The sequence below is a fragment of the Nycticebus coucang genome, chromosome 11 (genome assembly GCF_027406575.1).
Source record: "Nycticebus coucang isolate mNycCou1 chromosome 11, mNycCou1.pri, whole genome shotgun sequence".
Classification (NCBI taxonomy): domain Eukaryota; kingdom Metazoa; phylum Chordata; class Mammalia; order Primates; family Lorisidae; genus Nycticebus; species Nycticebus coucang.
Genome location: NC_069790.1, coordinates 7,154,556 through 7,175,274, shown reverse-complemented (window position 1 = coordinate 7,175,274; position 20,719 = coordinate 7,154,556). Strand labels below are relative to the sequence as shown.

Sequence of the window (20,719 nt, the reverse complement as noted above, 5' to 3'; positions counted from 1 at the left end):
GGCTTGGGATTGAATGGCAGATAAGGCACAAGCCCTATAAGAACTGGGTTTGAGGAACTTATGTAGGTTCCTCAAGAAGTTTCCAAAGCCCCCAAGGCAGGAGTTAGGAGGAGGGAGAAAGCATGCTCAGTGCTTTAAGTGAAGGATTGGCCCTGGTGGCTTCCTGGGCAAGGAGGCACTCAGACCGAGCGTGTGCATGGGCAGGTAATCAACTCTGGAGTGTTAGAGGTAAGGCACAGGAGTAAAGGATGAAAGTCATGTTGAGGAACAGCTTGCCTGTGAGTGAGGTGTAGACAGAGTTGGAAGCATGCACCTGAATACAGTCTTTGGGTTCAAATTGTGGGAGGTTTTAATTCTAGGGTAAAAGTAAGAGAATGAAGGGAAGCCACTAGACCCGGGAGGAGGGGCTGATCAAACAGCTATTTTTGTTCTCCAGCTGCAGGTTGAATGAGACGAACGAAGTCAGCTGGTGACAGAGCCCATGGAGAGGGCAGCGTTGGTGTAGGAGATACTGCAAAAAATAATGCAACTTTACAACTGGCTGATCTGGAGCTCAGGGAAGCAGGAGGCTTTGGGGATGGGAAGTGGAATGATGGTGATTTTATTAAGGAATGGACAAGCCAGGAAAGGCTGTGAGGGCAAGCAGGACTCGGATACTGCACAAGCCCGCAGGGAGGCCCTGCTGGTCCGTTTGAGTAGTTCTTGGTGAAGAAGGGCTTGTTGACGTTCTGCCCCATGCACTTTCTGCCACAGCAGGAAGCAGGAGAAGAAGCCTAATGGTGGGAGTGATTATTGCCTCTGGTTCAGAGTGATAGACTTGCTAAACTCATCACAGCTTTGAACCAACGTTTATAAACTCTGCAGTGAGGTGAGCGGAGCTCAGACCCATGCTGCCACATTTATTTTAATTATTTCTAAACATAGGCCATTTGCCAAATGTTTTCTGTATATTGTCCCATTTAATTTTCTACACATAAATGGCTATTGTTTTACCCCCTTCACTGTAAGAAACCAAGACCTAAAAAATTTAATGCAAGTTGGCTTGCAGCACAGAGCCAGTATTGAAAGAAGCAGTTTTCAAACTTAATTTGTCTGAGTTTCTTATTCTTTCTACCCCACTGTGATAGTCCCATTATCTATAGCCAATTCAATAACGTGGTTCTACTTCATGTAGATTTCATAGACATTTACATGATCAAATCTACACAATTCTGCTAGATTCATTTCCTGTGTTTTTCCGAGAAAACAGACAAAAGCATAGGCAGATTCCTCTTTGAAAGCCAGTGTGGTTTGGTGAAATAAAAAAGATTTAGAGTCTGAGATTTACTTACTACCTATGTGTGGAAAAATTATTTAACATCACCAAAAGGTATTTTTTATTCTAATTCAATTAGGATATTTTGTAGTGTTTTGAAAAACAGTGGGGGAGTATACCAATTCTTTTTCCATGTGTCTTAATTCCTTTTCAGTTATTATAACACCATCCCAGAGACACTGGATAGTGTATAAGGGAGAGAGGTTTATGTAGTGCATGGCTGTGGATGACCACCCAAGATCAGGTGGACACTTTTAGTTGGCCTCTGGTAAGGGCCCAGTATTGCTTCACAGCATGGCAACAAGGCAGAAGGACAAGTGAGCTACGTGAAGAGATAGGCATACAGGCTGGGCTTAGTTCATACCAACCTGCTCCCATGAGTACTAACCTAGTCTCTTAAGAACGAATACAGTCTCTTAAGGAGGCATTAACTGATTTATGAAGGGAGAGCCCCCTTCACCCCAAAACCTTTCACTTGGCCGCACATCCTAACACCACCATATTGGAGAATCAGTGTTACTACTCGCGAACTTCTGGGGGACACACTCTGCTCAATGGTCCTCTCTTCTAAGAGGTCTCCAGTATCCATTATGCTTATTCAAAGACACAGAAGAAGCCCAGATGTTAGTTGGCAGTGTGCCCTGTTATAAATGAGGCTGAATTTCTCAGCTTACCGCATAGCTACATGGGGCCAAAGAGTTAAAGGAAGAAGAGAGGTCTGTAACTTCAGGGATATGAATTTACAGGAGGAGGAACGTGAGTTTTTTCTGTCTCGCTGCCTTCTTCCTGACTTGAATTCATAGGTGTTGGTGGCCACCTTGGAGCATGAGGCAGTCTGGGGAATGGCAGACCTGTGAAGCAGGGCAGGAACACAGAGTGAGCTGAAGGAAAGCTCCATCTGCTCCGGGCTGCCTGGATTCAGACTTCAAACTTCTAATATCCCTGCTAGTTGGGTTTTCTGTCACTCATACATGAATCAAGACAGACTAGTGCTTCTGCCATATTATATATGGCATTAATTTGTTCACCTGCTTACTGTCTGCCTCTACCCTGTAGAACATACACTTATAAGGCTAGACCTTTGCTTCTGTTTTTGTATCATGAAGTGCCAGGTAGATGTACATGCTCCAAAGAATTTGTTGAACAAATGGATGCATGTATTAAAGCTGAACCTAAAATCCCTAGTCTATGGCAGCCTTCTACTTAATGGTAGTTTATTTTGAATGGCTACAACTGGATTTTTTTTAAATCTTTTTGAACCAGAGTCTCACTTTGTCACCTTCAGTAGAGTGCCATGGCATCATAGCTCATAGCAATCTCAAAATCTCGGGCTTAAGCAATCCTCTTGCTTCAGCTCCCCCAGTAGTTGGGTCTACAGGTGCCCACTACAATGCCTGCCTAGTTTTAGAGACAGACGTCTCACTCTTGCTCAGGCTAATTTTGAACTCCTGAGCGCAAGCAAACCACCTGTCTTGGTCTCCCAGAGTGCTAGGATTACAGGCCTATGACTGGATTCTTAAAAAGAATCACCCAAGGCCATGGAAGCATGCTGATTCTGCCTAGCAGCTCTCCTAATAAATAACTGCTGCTAATAACAATAATCTACCCCTGTGATGGAGACTGTTATTTCAGTCCCATTTATCTCTAAACAGGGTGAATCCCACCTTCTCTCAAAAGTCTGCATTATGAACGATTAGTTTGCTGCTTTTAAAAACAGAGCTCTTTCTATATTAAGCATCTCCATTAAAGAAATGATCAGGTGTGTGATTCAAGCCTAATTGCTGCCACGACCTTGGCTATATTTTGTTGTCACCTCTGCTGGGGAGTCAGACTAAGCACTGATGAACACTGGCCTGCCAAGAATTAATGTAAAAAGCAGACAGCAAAATGCACCATTCCAGAACTCTACTTACACTAGGGGCCTGTGATTTCTGATTGTAAATACAGGTAAAGCACAAGAAAACAGCCTCGCCAAGGAAATGAATATCTATAAGATCTCAGAATTATATTTTAGATTTAAAATAAATCGCAATAGGGATTTGAGAAAAGATTTATTTACTCTGGGTTCAAACAATCAACCTAAAATATGTGTGTGTGTTTGTATTCAGAGAAAATACATGAGTTTCTGAGATTTCTTTGTTTCACACTTTCAATGCATTTCACAAATTTAATTTTTGGTTTCATTTTAGTAAAATCACACAAAAAATACCACCGTTTCATCAGTTAGGATTTTTTTTTTTTAATGCTACCAAGTTTATAAAACTCTGTGGCTTAAAACAATTGTCATTCACCCTCCAGAGTCTGCAGGTTTTCTGGAGGTGGCCTGAGCTAGGCGGGGCTTGCTCCAATGGTCTCTCACCCTTCTTCTGTGCTCAATTGTCTGCAAGGTGAGGGTGGAAAAACAAAAGGGCCACACGGCACAAAGATGAGTCTAGTGGTCACATCACACCTACGAAGGTCCTTTTGGCTTCATCAAGTCACATGGTGAGCCAGAAGAGAAAGGGGAAGGGGGTAGCCCCACCCACAGGGGAAGAACATGGAGGCAGGACAGAGCAGAGATCCAGGGCCACATTTCTGACCCACTGCCATCTCCTGGCATTTATAACCACTTATTTTAAACCTTGCCATCTTCTTTGCTTTTTAACAGCTTAATTTAGATACAACAAATGATCACAAGGGTGTGGAGATAGGTATAGAATCACCTATTTAAGGCACATAAGCAGATGGCTTTTAGTACTCTCACACCTTCATGGTTACTTTTAGAGAATTTTTATCATTTCAAAAAAGCCCCCTATCCCTTCAGGTTGTCATTTTCCAAGACTCCCATTGCCTTGTATTTTTTTTTGTTGTTGTTGTTTTGTTTTGTTTTTTGAGACAGCTCACCATGTAGATCACTCACAGCAACCTCAAACTCCTGGGCTCACACAGTCCTCCTGCCTCGCCCTCCTGAATTGAATAGCTGTGTGCCACTGTGCCTGGCTTGTGTTTCTATTTTTAGTAGAGATGGAGTGTTCCTGTTGTTCAGCTGATCTGGAACTCCTGTGTTCAAGCAATCCTCCCCACCTCAGCCTTCAAAGAGTGTTAGGATTACAGGCGTGAGCCGCCACCCAGCCCCCATTTCTTTGTTTCTGTTCATAAAGATTTGTCTATGATTGACATTTCATATAAATGGAATCATGTAGCCTCTGATAGTTTGTGACTGGATTCTTTCACTTAGCATGGTATTTTGAGGTTCATCCGTGTTGTAGCAATTTTATCAGTACGTTTCTCCTTTTTACGAATAATATCTAACAGTTATTCATTTATCCATTCATAAGCATTTGGCCCCTATGAAAAATTTTGCTATAAATATTCATTGTCATATTTTTATGTGGACTTTAAAAATATATATTTGGGTGTGTAACTTGGAATGGAATTGTTGGGTCACACAGGGATTCTGTTTAACCATTGGAACAACTGTCAGACCATTTTCCAAATCAGCTGCATCATTTTATATTACCATCATTGGTGTATAGTGGGACATCTTTACACCCTAGCTATCATTTGTTATCTGAATTTCTCATCCTCGCCATTCCTGGTGGGCATGAAGTGTAATCACAGTATGGTTTGCACTTGCATTTTTGTAATGACTAATAATGGTGAACTTCTTTTCTTGTGCTTATTGCCATTCGTATATCTTTGATGTCATGTCTAATCAGACCCTTTGGCCACGTGTGTATTGGGTTGAGTTAGACACACACAGACACGCACACACATATATCTCACAGACATATTTTCCCATCTGTGAAGTATCTTTTCACACTTTGGATAGTGTCCTTACAAGCACATTTTTAATTTTAATGAAGTCTAAAATAATCTACCTTTTCTTTTGTTATTTGTATTTTTGGTGCCATATCTGAGAATCTATTGCCAAATCCAAAGTCATGAAGATTTACAATTTTAGCACTTAAATTTAGGTTTTTGGTTTATTTTAACTAACCTTTTTATATTAACTGTGTTTGAATTAGGGGCCCAATTTTATTCTTTCTCATGTACCTATAGAGTTCTCCCAGCACCATTTGTGGAAAGGAATATTCTTTCCCCATTGAATTGTCTTGGTACCCTTGCAAAAATTGGCTGACCACGAATCTCAGGATTTACTTCCGGACTTTCAAGTCCCCTCCACTGATTTACAGGTTTAACCTATTATTGGTACCACACTGTCTTGATTACTGCCTCTTTGTAATAAGTTTGGAAACTGGGATGTGTGAGTCCTCCGACATTGTTCTTCCTTTTCAAGTTGTTTGATCTTTCTGGGTTCCTTGAAATTTCATACAAATTTTAGAATCAAGTTGCCAGTTTCTATGAAGAAGTCAACAGGGATTCTGATTGGGATTAAGTAGGTCCATTATTTGGAGAGTACCATGATCTCAATAATATCAAGTCTTCTAATTCATGAACATGGGATATTTTCCATTTATTTAGATTTTTCGATTTCTTTCAACAGCACTTTCTTCTTCTTTTTTTTTTTTTTTTTTTTTTTGTAGAGATAGAGTCTCACTTTACTGCCCTTGGTAGAGTGCCATGGCATCACATGGCTCACAGCAACCTCCAGCTCTTGGGCTTACATGATTCTCTTGCCTCAGCCTCCCGAGCAGCCGGGACTACAGGCGCCCGCCACAACACCCGGCTATTTTTCTGTTGCAGTTCGGCCGGGGCTGGGCTTGAACCCGCCACCCTCGGCACATGGGGCTGGCACCCCACTCACTGAGCCACAGGCACCGCCCTCAACAGCACTTTCTAATTGACAGAATATAAGTTTTGCACTTCATTTGTTAAATTTACCTACAAATATTTTATTATTTTTATGACATTAGAAATATAGCTCTTAATTTCATTTTTGGATTGTTAATTGTAAATGTACAGAAATACAATTATTTTTTGTGACTTGAGCTTATATATTTCAGCTTTACTGAACGTGCTTATTTGTTCTAATACTTTTTAGTGTCTTTTTAAGGGCATCTGTGACTAGAGACAGTTTTCCTTCTTCATTTTAAATTGGGATGAGTTTTATTTTATTTTTTGCCTAACTGCTAGATCATCCATGACAATGCTGAATAGAAGTTGTGAGAATAGGTATCAACATTGTTAAAATGTCTATCCTTCCCAAAGCAGTCTACAGATTCAACGCAATTCCCATTAAAATACCAACATCATACGTTGAAGAACTGGAAAAAATAGTTCTTTGTTTCATATGGAATCAGAAAAATACCTGTGTAGCCAAGGCAATCCTTAGTAATAAAAACAAAGCCAGAAGCATCACTCCATCAGATTTTAGGCTACATTACAAGTCTACAGTGATCAAAATAGCATGGTATTGGCACAAAAATAGAGACATAGACATTTAGAACCAAATAAAAAAACCAAGAGATGAAACCATCTCTTATAGCCATCTGATCTTTGATCCCAATTAGTATTTTCTTGGTTATATGTCACATGGGAAGAAGCCAGACTCTGTAAAATAACATAAAGAAGTTTATTCTGGGCCAAATATATGTGACCATGGCCTAAAGGGCCGTGCCCAGGAGGCCTTCAGTAAGTACTTTCGTCGTATTTGGGTTACAGCTTGGTTTTACACATCAGAGAGACAGAACTGTTTGTAAACTCATATATCAATACATGGATGGCATGCATTGAATTGGCCAGAAATGACAAAATATCTTGAAATGGAGGGTTACAGGTTATGGGTGGGTTTAAAGATTCTTTGATTTAAAATTGGTTAAAGAAATGAAGCGTTGTCTAAAACCTGGAATTTTTTTTATTAAATCATAGTTGTGTACGTTAATACAATCATGGGGTATGATGTGCTGGATTTATATACAATTTGAAATATTTTCATCAAACTGGTTAACCTTCACCACATGTTAAGGAAGTCTGTTGACCAGATACAAGCCACTGGACATATATCAGTCATACCAGATCTCTTAAGTAAAGGGAAGGCCTGTAAGTGTGACTTAACAGGGTTCTCTTACCTGACCTTAGGCTTGTTTATGACATTGCTTCTTAGTGTTACAAAGAATAACCTCCAAAGGGACAGAGGTGTGTCTGATCTTCCTCCTCATTTTGGCAAGTCAGCTTTAAGGGCTTTTTTTCTTTTCTTTTTTTTTCTGGGGAGGGGTGTTCTTTTGGCCAAGAGGGGTTTCACTCAGTCAGCTGGGGGACTCATGATTTTATTTTATTTCACATAGAGCTCATCTAGTTTTTAATCAGATCTTGGAGAGATCCAAGGTAATATTGAAAAGATTCGCCATCTGGTTTATTCATTTTCATAACTCATCTATCATTAGAGTCTTTCCTGCCCATGGGAAATTTAGGCGAATGTTCCTGATTTTACTCCACTGAGAGTCCAAGGTATCGTATCTTAATGATCCTGTGAATTCCTGGTGAGTGGCAAGGTCTACATGCCCTGCCCCATCTTTGAGTCTGCAGGGTCCTGGCTGGGTGTGGACCCCGGTCTGGGGACCCTGCCATACAGCCTGCCCCCTACATCCAAATGTATTTGTTTCAAGTATTCTGTAAATTAAGGAATTTTTTATGTTTTTAAGTGTGGAGCTAAAAAGGGGGAGGAGTGATCAGGGAGTTCTGGAGGGTCCGTCTACCCTGTCCCACCTCACATCCTCAGCTGCTTTCTGCCTCAGCTCACGGGCTGCTAATGAGTTATCATTACAGTCTAGCCAGGTCTAGGCCTTGGAACTTTTACCCAGGGTCTGATTTATCAAAGTCTTTTCTCAACAATAGGAGGGATATTTTTCCTAAAAGCAATTCCTCTCTGCTAAAACAATTAAGTATTTTACTTATTGTTACTTTACTCAAAGACCATTTATGTGGGATCTGATTGGAATCCTTAGGGTTATTTGTGAAACTTTTGGAACTGAACCCAAAAGAGAGTCAGATTTCTGAGGGGGCTGTGACCCTACAAAAGCTTAAAACTGCAGCAAAACAGCCTAAAGCATATTTGCTTATGTGCCTGCAGCAGAACTCCCCTTCCCTACAGAAGCATTTTCCAAAGCTTCCATTTTTGTGCAGATGGCAACTGAGCAGGGGTGCCAGCTTTGATGACTCCCCAATTTTAAGCTGGTGTTTTCCTCTTCAGGGCTCCTCCCTAAGTACTAAGGGCTTCTCCATAGGCAGCACTGATCAGGCCAGAAGTACTCAGGGCTTCCTCCATGGGGTGTTTTCTTAATGACATGCACAGGCTCAGAGAAAAGTGATCAGGAAGAGAGTGACTACTTCAGTGTCCTTCGCCTCTGGAGGTAACCATTTGGGAACCACTTGGCAGCTGACGAGGATGTCTGATGGGGAAAGACTTGATTGAGCTTGTGGAATCATTGCCCTTTCCCCAGGACATTCCTCCTCTGGTACTTGTAGAATGGTTAGACACTGAAACCACAGAAACGTTCTTATCTTTGACCATCAGACTTTTGATTTCTTTGCATTAAGAAAATATGCTGCCATTTTCTCTTTAGGGCCAGCGGTATCTCACTGAAATTCAGATTCCTACAGGATATTAAGACCCAGAGAGCTCCTTTTGTTCTTGTGTGGTTTGGGGGAAGGATATGAGGCTTTCTCCTAAATCAGACTGTCTGTAGAAATCATTCGTGTCTTGCTGACTCTTGAACTTTTGTTATGCTCCCGTTAATCAGAAAACCACATCCATAATTTATTTCAACAGCAAAGAAATTTTAGGGATTCCTCCATGCTTCAAGCAAAAGTTGTCTATTACTCAGAGTGGAAATCATGGTGCCAGGATTTCAACGTCATGAATAATGTTACATTTATTTCCTAACTTTTTTTTGCTCTCCCTGGTTTTTGTTTTGTTTTGTTTTGAGAGAAGTTCTCATTCTGTGGACTAAGTGGAGAGTGGAGTGCAGTGGCATGATCACAGCTCACTGCAACTTCCAATTCTTGAGCTCAAGTGATCCTCCTGCCTCAGCCTCCCCAAATGCTGCGACTACAGGCATGAGCTATCATACCAAAGAAAAAAAAATGCTTACTTGTCAAGAGTGAGAATTAGAGAAAATCACTTTTTCAATATTGTTACTTTTAAGAAGTATTTTTTGTTTATCTAGATTCTAAGGTATTTCCGAAATGAAAAAAAAATATTTAGAGACCCTAAAAAAAATGCAAGAGGCCACAAAAGGAGCTAAGCCATGTAACTGTCATCTCACCCCTCCAAAAAGAAGAGTCTCTCATGCTAGTTTGGTGGGTGAACATGGTGTAATACGGGAATGAAGCCATGTGCTTTCTGTCCCATATACTTGACTTTTGCTCCATGATTCCTTTTGATTACTCCAAAGAAGAAAGGAAAACAATAGAAATAGTTGGTTTGCTATTAATATAGCGATTAATATTAAGAAAGCAATATTCTCCCCATTACTCCAAAGCCTACAGGGGTTTAATCCATTGATTCCTTCATCAGGTGGGAACTGGGCACCTCCAGGGATGTTAGGGTCAGTGGCAGGAAAGTCTGTGGGTTGCATTTGTTATGGCAGGGCTGTTAACCTGTTTTATCCCATGGAACACTCGAACCTTTAGTGAAACTTCTGAAATTTCTGCAGCATGCTTAAGTTGATCAAAAAAAAAGAGTAAAAAAAAATAAACTTCCTGTACTTTGAACTTCTTTGAAGAAGAATTCAATAAATAATCTTTAAAAATTTTCATGGCACACCTAAGATATCAAATGCAATCAGTATAACCTGGCTTATCGTACCCTCAATGAATCTCCAACAATAAAAAAAAAAAAAAAAAAAAAAAGATATCCTCTCATGGGACACCGGTGTTCCCTGGCTCTCTGGCTGAAAATCACTGCTCTAGGGGGGTTACTGTGGCAGCTGATGGTGTGGAAGGAGGCACCGCACACCTGCACACACGAGGGAGGGGCCTCCACGTGCAGAGCAGGCCTCGCACCACTGAACACTAAGTAACTTACTTAGGAAAGGCCAGCTGGTGTGGGGGGCGTGAAGGACGCTCTTAGATGAGGAGTTGGAGAGGAAGCCATCAGTCACTTCGTGCACAGCCTTGTGGACAGAGCTGAAGACTTTGATTTCTGAGTCAAAAATCCTTCTGTCCTGACTCTGGCATGGCCTCTGAGTTCTGAGACAGTTCTGTTGGCCTTTCCTGGAGGCAAAGTTCACCCAAGCTCTTTATTCTGGCTCTATAGCTGGCAAAGTCATTTAAGAAAGTGACACCACCACATGGAGGAGTCTTTATGGACAGGTGCTAACATGGTTCAACCTTCTTTTTATCAGGAAGTTGTCATCAACATATACAGTCTTGTCTTTAAACTCAGAAGCTTACTGAGGCTCTATTCAAAGAGGATTTTTCCCCCAGGGGGAATGTAGGTGCCAGCTGCCAACACTGGGTTTGTTATTGTATTATTATTTATTTGTCAAAGGCTCTCTTTATGTTAATACCTTTGATTTGTAATCCTGACAGCCATTCTGATTTGCTTATGCAATGATTAGAAAGTTTCTAATCAATATTTTTTTTTTTTTGAGACAGAGTCTCAAGCTGTCACCCTGGGTAGAGTGCCGTGGTGTCACACCTCACAGCAACCTGAAACTCTTAGGCTTAAGTGATTCTCTTGCCTCAGCCTCCCAAGTAGCTGTGACTATAGGCACCTGCCACAATACCCAGCTATTTTTATGTTGCAGTTGTCATTTCTGCTTTAGCTGGTGTGGGCCAGGTTCAAATCCACCATCCTCGGTGTATGTGGCTGGAGTCGTAACCACTGTGCTATGGGCGCTGCCCCCAATCGAATTTACCAAGAGTTGAAATAATAAAGAGAAGAGTGCCTGTCATGAAGACACATGCCTGTAGAGCAAGCCCCAGCTGGTCCCGATGCTACCAGGGAATAAGCTGCGTGACAAAGGAAAAATGTGCTGGCTTCTTTGGGCCCCCCAATTTTGCATTTTACGAAGAGGAAATGCTGTCCATTCTAATCAGGATGTAGGCCATTGTAAACATAAAAGGAAGGTGCTGATGTGAACGTGTTGATGTGAACGTGTTGATGTGAACGTGTTGATGTGAACATGTTGATATGAAGAATACAGGAGCAGTAACGGTTAGAGCAGACCCTACTGCTAGCCACAACTCTGAGTTTAAATGACCAGTGGTGGAATCACGCCCCCTCCGTTGCCTTTGAGTGTGTGACCAGAACAAGTTACCTAACCCGTGCGAGCTGCCACCTCATTTCTGCAAAATAGAGTTAGAGACAGCAACTTCAAAATACTGCAGGGATTAAATGGGATGGTGTGCTGGGTGCCTCACTCTCAGAGCAAGCAGGATGCAGCTCCAGCCCCGGCCTCTCTCGGGCTCTGGATCTCCCTGGTGGGCAGGATGAGGACTGGGATAACGGCCACAATGTTCCTAACATGGAGACGCTGGCTTGCAGTCCATGCTCACATCACGCTTGCTCCTCACCTGTCCTCCGGCTGCCTGTCCCCAGTGCCAGCCACCCTCCTCTTCATGTATCCCCAAGACAAGTGATTGCAGTTTGGTTACTGAGGATGGTTCACCAAAATGTGGCATATTGTGGAGAGGCCAACCCATGAGGTGTGGGGTGCAGTGCACTGAGGTACAGGAAGGTGGACGTGGAGACCAATGTGGTCTGAAGGAGTGGGTGTCCATAGTCCACAGCCGGTGCTTGATAGGGGCTTTGCGGGTGACCCAGGAAGTCTGGTCCTCCTCTGCTCTCAGTCTATATGGTAGAAAAAGGTCATTGTTAGAGACATCTCGTGGTCTGATACCTGTGGGGAAGGGGATATGTGTGGTGTGAATAGATTCCCCGTGGAACAGATGATGGGAATAAATGGGTATATATATCTTTACATATCATCACCTAATACAGGTATTACACAGCTTACAAATCTTACTATTTTCTGAAGTATAAGATTAGCTTCTACACCAAGAAGAGTTTTGTGCATTTAATTTTTAGGAGCAATACGACAGAAGGTTTCTAAATAAATGATTTACAATCAGAAACTGAAACACAGTTGTAAAGTATAGGACATTAATGAGGGTGATCTCTTTATTCCTCTAGAAACCTATTTTTTCTCTTTACCTATAAAAGTGGCATGTACTCATTATCTTAAAATTCAGAAGCATATAAAGAAAAAGAAAACAGACATGCGATTAGCCCTCTTGTCTAATTCCCATTCTAGAATTTTTATTTGAATCTGATTTTGTCACTATAGGTGGACGTATTTACATAGTTGACATCATACTGAGCCTGTCATTCCTTTTATTATATTTTGTAATTCACATTAAATATTATACAAAGGTATTTTTTCTCACCATTAAATGTTCTGTGTAGAGATATTTGTGATAGCTGAGGCTGAAATAAACATATTTTTGTCATAAATCTTTGACTTTTAATTTTGGGGGAAAATTCATATAAAACAGTCTTGAGCCCAGGAATGCAAAGCTTCATAGGCTCTTGGTATGATTTAAGTGATATTTCAGAAAAGTTGCTTCTGGAATCTAATCAACTCTCTCCTTGTGCTTTGAATTGTCTGGCTTTTGAAGTCCGTGTGTGTGTGTGTGTTGTTTTTCCTCTAATATATTACTCCGGTTTCTGATTTAACATTTGTTACAAATATTACAATTAATGTCTGTGAGACAAAAATGCTGTATCACAAAAAGTTGTAAGCTTTTTTTTTTTTTTTGAGACACAGTCTCACTTTGTTGCCCTCAGTAGAGTGCAGTGGCATCACAGCTCACAGCAACCTCCAGCTCTTGGGCTTAGGTGATTCTCTTGCCTCAGCCTCCTAAGTAGCTGGGACCACAGGTGCCTGCCACAACACCTGGCTATTTTTTGTTGCAGTTTGGCTGGGGCTAGGTTTGAACCGCCACCCTCGGTATACGGGGCCAGCGCCCTACCCACTGAGCCACAGGCACCGCCCCCTCTAGACTTTTTCTTATAAATCTTAACACAATCACTGATTATGTAAATGATGTGTTCATAATGTAATCTAGAAATACTAGGTTAATAAGTGAGTATATAAATGAATGACTCCTTGACTATTTTGAAACTTTTTATTCTGTAGAAGTATGGGAATTGAATAAATACCTGAGGGAATTTAGATCCTTGGCATAAATGTGTAGGTTACAGGCAGAGTGAGAAAGTAAAGCTAATATAAATGAGATACTGGCATATAGTGAATTTAATAATTTAGTACAAAGCTCCCCTCAGTTTTTGAAGGCACCATGCTTTTCTAAGTTCATGTTTGGAAGACTTACTAACTGTTCTAGAGAGATCTTGAGTAATTTGCCCACCTAATTCAGGAATATTTTTCTCTTGAGTTTGTTTTTGTTTCTTAAGAGTGGTATAATTTTTAATGATTTGTATTCTCCAGAGTAAAGCTAGGAGTATTTTATTTTGAATAAAACTTAATTTTCAAAATGTAATTTTCAAAGAATTTTAAATAATAATATGTGCATAGGTTTGTAGAGAATTTATTAGACAATTACTGGAATTTAGCTTGAAATTTTTCAGCATTCATTAGCAGAATATTCCCACAGGGGTGCAGTTCCTAATGGTGAGAGTGGGTTCTAATGTGTGTGAGAACGTGCGGCCCTTCCCTCCCACCGTCCCCTCACAACCCTGTATCTCTCTGTAGGGCCCCAGTTCACGTTCACTCATTTCATCTGCCTTCATCTAAGTTCCCCAAATAAACTGTGAACGTTTTCACCCTAAACAGAGCTTTCTTCCATTTGGTCATATACTTTACAAAACTTAAATTTCACTATTTTCTTACCTCCTCGTCTAGACAGTGTCAGAAATTGTTCCAAGTGATTTCTAAGAATTCATTCATCCATTCCTCTGACAACCTTACCAGGTGGCTGCCATTACTAGCTTCATTTTCTAGATGAGACAACAGAGGACAGGAAATTTACCTGATTTTTCAGAGTCACACAAGTACCCTGTTTCCCCGAAAATAAGACATCCTCCGAAAATAAGACCTACTTACAGGAACGATAAGATGTCCCCTGAAAATAAGACCTAGTGCATCTTTGGGAGCACACCTTAAAATAAGACACTGTCTTATTTTCGGGGAAACAGGGTAGTCCTGGGAGGGACTGGATTCAAACCCAGTTTGTCAGGATCCAGCATCCATAGTGCAAACTAAGTTATGTCGTGTCATCAGGATCCTTAACCACCATGAGACCAGAAACACATCCCTGTCCACCAACGTGTCCCCTTCCCCACTGCCCCACTGCCCAAGATGCGGCCTCAGCCCAGACAGAGAGGAGCAGGCTCCAGGCTCCCGGAAAAGCCACGAAGCTGGCATGACACAGCACTTCACTGTGCGAAGCCCCTTCAGCTCTCTGGGGCTTGGTCCCTTCCTTGCCCAACACCCTGAAGGATGTGCCCCCTTTGGAGGATGTGGGGAAAACAGAGCGTGATGATCCCTGTTAATCAGCAGCACAGGCCGAGGAGAGGAGGATGGGCTGCCGAATACACACATCTGTACTGACCCACTTTTTTGGCCCCTAAAAAATTCTTAGAGATAGCTAAATCGAGGTGCCTCTTGGTGTGCTTGCCTGTATATTTTATGAATATCTTCAACAACTTCTCAGCCATATATAGATTAGAAACCATCAACTCAAAATACAGGAGGCTGCTGAGGCAGACCTCAGGGGAAATGCCACCTGACACCCCGAAATCAAGGAGGGAGGGGCAGGAAAACATCACCCCCGGGGGATTCACAGGGTGGTCCAAGGCACTGAAACAAGGGCTCAAGATCACGTTTCAGAGACTTGAAACTGTGATTCAACCATAAATATATTAAGGGTCAGCCGTAGGTGGGAAAAGTTTCCTGAAATATAACACATTTTCCCCAGCAATGTTTCATAAGTTAGGTGTTGTAACATCATATTGTGCGTATTGTAAGTGAATATTGCAAATGATTGCAGTATATTTCAAGTGAGGTATTTTAAGATTATAAGACTTTAAACATGGCATTTATTGGCTCCCTCATTCATTAAGCTGATATTTATCAGTGTTAGAGAGTGTTCTGGGTACTAGGTACTGTGCTAAGTATTTGTACTGGGTGCTAGGTACTGTGATATATACATAAGTGAACAAAATAGACAAAAAACATCAATCATTGTGGTATATTAGTGTATTTATTTTTTATTGAGCAGATCTTTATTGAGATGCTAGGAAGCAATAGACTAATACATGTAGTTTTTGGATGTTGTATACATTTTTGGAGATTTCCATTTGAGATGACCTTAGAACAGTGGTTCTCACCCTGTGGGTCATGACCCCTTTGGGGGTCAAATGACCCTTTCACAGGGGTTGCCTAAATACATCCTGCATATCAGATATTTACATTACGATTCATAACAGTAGCAAAATTACAGCTATGAAGTAGCAACGAAAATAATTGTATGGTTGAGGGTCACCACAACTTGAGGGACTGTGAGTATCACCACACCCGTGGCCATTTGAACAAACTACCATATGCAGGTGTGTAGTGAATCTGTTGGGAGCAGTGCCTCTTAGGCTGCTAACTTGCTTTGCAGTCAAGCCTCCTCACCTAGGCTGGGTGGAAGTGCAGTTGACAGAATTCTTCTACATACAAACAAACAAGGACCTGGTTGAATTACTTTTGAATTCTCTTTCATTGTCCAGCCACATTTTAATCACTCAGACCTTGAAGCAGAAAGGCCAGCAGCCCCGCTTCTCGCGGTTAGTTTCCAGCCGGCTCCCGACGTTCTCTAGCTTAGCCTTTGCTTTCACAGTTTATATTTTCACTCCCCCTTTTTATTAACTAGTTGTTGATCCCAGGACTTGGTAACTATTACTTTTTAAAGATAAATAAGTGTCTGTGTCAATTTAAATGGAATGACAGTTAACCGAATAATTAACTTATCATTAATTTCTGCATGATATTGTTGAGAATCTGAAATCTCCAAAAGTTTGGAATGGTTACTTCCTTTTTCTGCCGTTGTATGAACATGGACTTAAAATTTCCACATTTTAGGTCCTATAATAGTAACCATAATTCTGTTTTATTTAACTCTCAGATTTGGTGATGGTTATACAGTCAAAGTTTGGCTCTGTAAGGAAACAAATCAACATCGCACTATTTCTGACTGCCTGAAGCTCTATTTCCCAGGGATCCAGTTTAAGGTAGTGCTAATATTCTGCATTACTTGTTTATTTTTGGCTAAAAAAATGTATGAACATACTTCACTTCTTTTTCTCTTTTTATTCTGTGCTACTGTGAAATACTTCCTGTTGTCTCAGCCTCATTGCAAAGTATAGGCGATGGTTCCCTTCCCAAAATAGCACGGGTAGCTGATATTGTTTAACCCCTGTGAAGAATGCCAAGCCTGGATTGCCCAGAGTGGATTGTGGTTGCACATCACCTGCTGTCTGTGGCCACACCTGCATTGCACGGCTCCTCTTACTGGGATAGAAGATTGTAACAGCTAATTTCTCCTGGGTATTTGCTAAGGGGCTTATATGCTTGGTATTTTTGGTATCATTTCAGAGAAGAGCCCTGTGCTTGGGATTATAATCCCCTTCAAACATAACATGATCAAGTGTGGTCCCTGAACCAGCCTCATCTTCACCACCTGGGACCTGTTAGGCAGAATCTCAGGCCCCAACCTATTCAGTTTCAATCTGCTTTTCAGCGCAGTGATCCGGTGACTCTCATGCACCTTAAAGATGGAGATGCACTGTCTAACATTCTTTAGAAAACTGTAGCATGGTAGTTTATTGTAAATTCTAACACTTAAGGGTCCCTACGGTTGCTATCCCCTACTTATTTTTACAACTATTTAGTAAATCCTATAAATGCTGTGTGAGACCCTGTCACTCATGCTCGAGTACCACGCTGAGCAAACCTATAAGACAGATGCATTAGCTCCATTGGCACACGTCAAAGCAAGGATCAGAAAGGTTAATGCCTTACCAAGAGTTACCCGGCTGATAATGCGGACATCTGAGAGCTGAGCCAAAACCCCATTGGCAGCTCAGGGCACTTCCATCCATCGTTGTTAAGCCACATTGGCTGCCTTCATCTAGAATAGCTGTAGGTACCTCTGACTCCTTTAGAGGTCTTCCCCAGGCTTAAGGTAAGAAGTGAGCCATCAGCGCCCAAAATAGCAGCACAACTCAAGTGAGCACCGTTCATCAAATACGAGTGCCATTCATCAAATATGCTTCAGGGTAAGCTTTCCTCAGTAAATGTTCATTGAAGACTTGTGAAATTAACCTCCACACCTGGTGTTTATGTGTGAGGTTTCAGAAAATATAACTAAATGTATTGGCCAATTTAAATGTAGCATGGGATTAATTTTGTCTGATGACTGATAATCATGTGATACTTCTTTGTTTTTCTTAATTTTGGGGTTTTAGGGACAGCACCTTAATTTATTGGAATATCATGTGCCAAAAAGATGGGGATGCTTAGCTGACTTGTTCAAAGTTCTGGAGAACAATAAGACCTTCTTGAATATCAAGCATTACTCCATTAACCAAACCACTTTGGAGCAGGTAAGGTATGCTGAAGGGTCAGCAGGCTGCAGTCTGGTCTGCTCCTCAGGCTTAATCCAGCCAATTGTTGCATTAGGCAGATTGCTTCTTCAGCTAGAATGGAGAGCGTTAGGAGTTTTTTTTATCATATGCCCTTCACTTGAGATACATAGTCAATGGCCTTTAATTCGATCATGGTTCCACGGGGCATTCAGTAAGTTAAATTATGTCCCAGTATTCTTACCCTTTACTCAGCCCCCAAAAGGCTTGGGGGCTCCATTGGAATCACATGATAGCTAACTCTGGGGGACATCACCAGGGATTGATTTGCTAAGAGCATCAGAAACGTACAAATACATCACAACTTCTTTCTAAAGCCACACATAAGGGACCGAGAACTTCCAGGTGATCTGTTAATTGTCTAGAAATATTCATCATCCTGGGCTTGCCCTCTCAATGGATCTAGACGTTCATGCCTGGGGTCGTATGAATTCATGGTTTGTGACTTTTAGGACAAGCTGGGCAGTGTTCAGAGAGGATGTCTCCCCTTCCAATAGTTGAGACAAAAAGTGGAAAAATTCTTATAAATCAACAACTATTTTATTATTTCTACAGATATTTATTAATTTTGCTACTGAGCGGCAGCAAACTCCACAAGCTACTCTTATTCCATCCGCTGACCATCATCACCTGCCTGTCTAAGCGCTAAAAGAAGAAATTTTCATAAAAAATAAAGCCTTGTCTTTGCAATTAATAGCCAAGGATCCAACCAGAGCATGCACAGCTGAGGAGCTGGGAGACAAGCTCCCGGCAATCACATTTCATTCTCACCTCATTTTCTATTTTGAAATTATTTTTAATTAATAAAAGGTCCTTCTTTTCTGTAGATGTTTGGGAAATTCCTCCAACACAGTCATTCTTTTTGCCATGCCAGCCAGGTACCGGCTTCTTTGTCACAAAGGCACGAATGACCTGACAGAGGCCAAACTGAGATTCTGGAGCTGGAAAAGCTGTCTGCCACAGGTGGCCTGCTCCAAACATCTCACCTTTCAATATTAAGGAAACTGAGCTCCCTCCTCTCCTCACCCACTCACTGCCCAAAGTTAAAAATCTTTCCTAACTTATTTTTAGAGAATGCAGTGTCAATGACTGCTTTCTGTTTTTGTTATCTTTTTATGAGATTTACTTACAAATTTTAAATACAAATGCAATGATTTAAATGTAAATTTTCCTAATACTGGATGACATATGGTATGGTGAAAAAAGTCACCAATTATTTTTACATACAAAAGATGCTTTAAAAAATAGGAATTAAAAAGTTCGTTAGCCAAACTGAATCATTAGAACTAGTTATTCTGTACCATTTATAACAGTCATGATCAGAATCTCACAAATGATAATTTTATGGAGGCATGGAAAAAAGTAGACTGTGGATGTATTTTATGTGTCTTAATTTGATAAATAGAGAAACTGTTTTCTTTTGTATTCTAAGCCAATGGTTTTCAAATTGTAATGGTCCCCGTACTAGCTGAATTGTCATCTCCTGGGAGCCTGTTAAAAATGCAGATTCTTGGGGTCTTCCCCAGACCTCATGAATCTCAAACTCTGGACCTTAAACAAATATATTCCTGTTTGAAAACTAATGACCCAAGGAAATATCTTGTCACCTCCTAATTATAAAACCAAAATCAGCACAGCGCGTAATAACTAAACAAATTTGCAGCTGGGTTTGGTGACTCACGCCTATAATTTTAGTACTCTGGGAGGCTGAAGCAGGAGGATGACTTGAGCTTCAGGAGTTTGAGACCAGGCCACGTGAGAGAGAAACTCCATCTCTATTAAAAATAGAAAAATTAGGCTGGTTTCGTGGGGGCGGGGGGGGGGCGCCTGTAGTCCCAGCTACTGGGGAGGCTAAGGCAGGAAGATCACTTGAACCCAGGAGTTTGAAGTTGCTATAAGCTAGGCTGATGCCACATCACTCTAGCCTGTAGTGACAGAGTGAGATTCTGTGTCAAAAAAATTAATTTTCAATTTTAAAAAATTTCTAAAACTTATGCCATTTTCTGAATTGTTGTCCTCAATGTATTTTCAGATATAAAGTGCTGACATGGGGCTCTCAAAGGCTATGTGTGTATAAACTCGATATCTTGCATCTTATAGTTAGAAAAATGTATAAAACCAATCTGTCTACAACTGAAAGTAGTTTTCAGCCAGACATTTCTCAACCTTCTTTTAACAACATTTTTCTGAACCTTCAACGGAAGACTACATTAATTTCACTTTATGATTTGGCGTTATCCAGCACTAGCATTGAGCGCTGGCAAGCCATGATCCAAGGAAAGGCTCCATTGTGATATTCCATTACTAAAGCAAGATTTCATCAAGCCTTTCCTTCCTAAAGATCATTCTATATCATGGTTATTTTTTAAATGGTAAGGGTTAAGCCAATCATGGGTAGCTTTGATGTGAGTGATTTTGATTCTCATGAATTATGCTTTCTTAAATAAGTTGCAATTTAAGGTTGTGTAGTTTTTTTCCCTCCAATTCAAACCTAGTCTTATGGTCAAAATAAAAGATGTAATGCCTTTTTATTATTGCTGAATCAATAAATACCAATTTGTGAAACAAATGTGTTTAAACTGCAGTAAATAAATAACATATGCTTTAATTTAACCTGATTCTTGGAATGTAATTGTGTTCTTGCCGATATATTTGCTTGCATCTTTATTTGTGTCTTTAAGGATCCAATTTAATTTAGGTAAAGAGGAAATGAACCCGGTCCAGATCTTTTAAAGTTGGAAAGGTTAAAATTTAATTGAGTTCTATTGTGCTCTGCTCTGCTCTGAGGGGTTCTTTTCTGGTTTTTGAAC

At 40.8% G+C, this 20,719-nt stretch overlaps 1 protein-coding gene across 1 annotated transcript in view; it reads left to right on the top strand.

Moving 5' to 3' along the window:
- Nucleotides 1-20,483, top strand: part of ABCA13 (ATP binding cassette subfamily A member 13) — a 578,079-nt gene extending 557,596 nt beyond the window's left edge. Inside the window, exons 60-62 of the mRNA XM_053553839.1 lie at nucleotides 16,391-16,496; nucleotides 17,733-17,870; nucleotides 18,465-20,483. Of these exons, the coding sequence (XP_053409814.1) occupies nucleotides 16,391-16,496; nucleotides 17,733-17,870; nucleotides 18,465-18,551 (331 nt within the window). The 3' untranslated portion in view covers nucleotides 18,552-20,483. The remainder of the gene's footprint in view (nucleotides 1-16,390; nucleotides 16,497-17,732; nucleotides 17,871-18,464) is intronic.
- The last annotated feature ends 236 nt before the right edge of the window (nucleotides 20,484-20,719 follow it).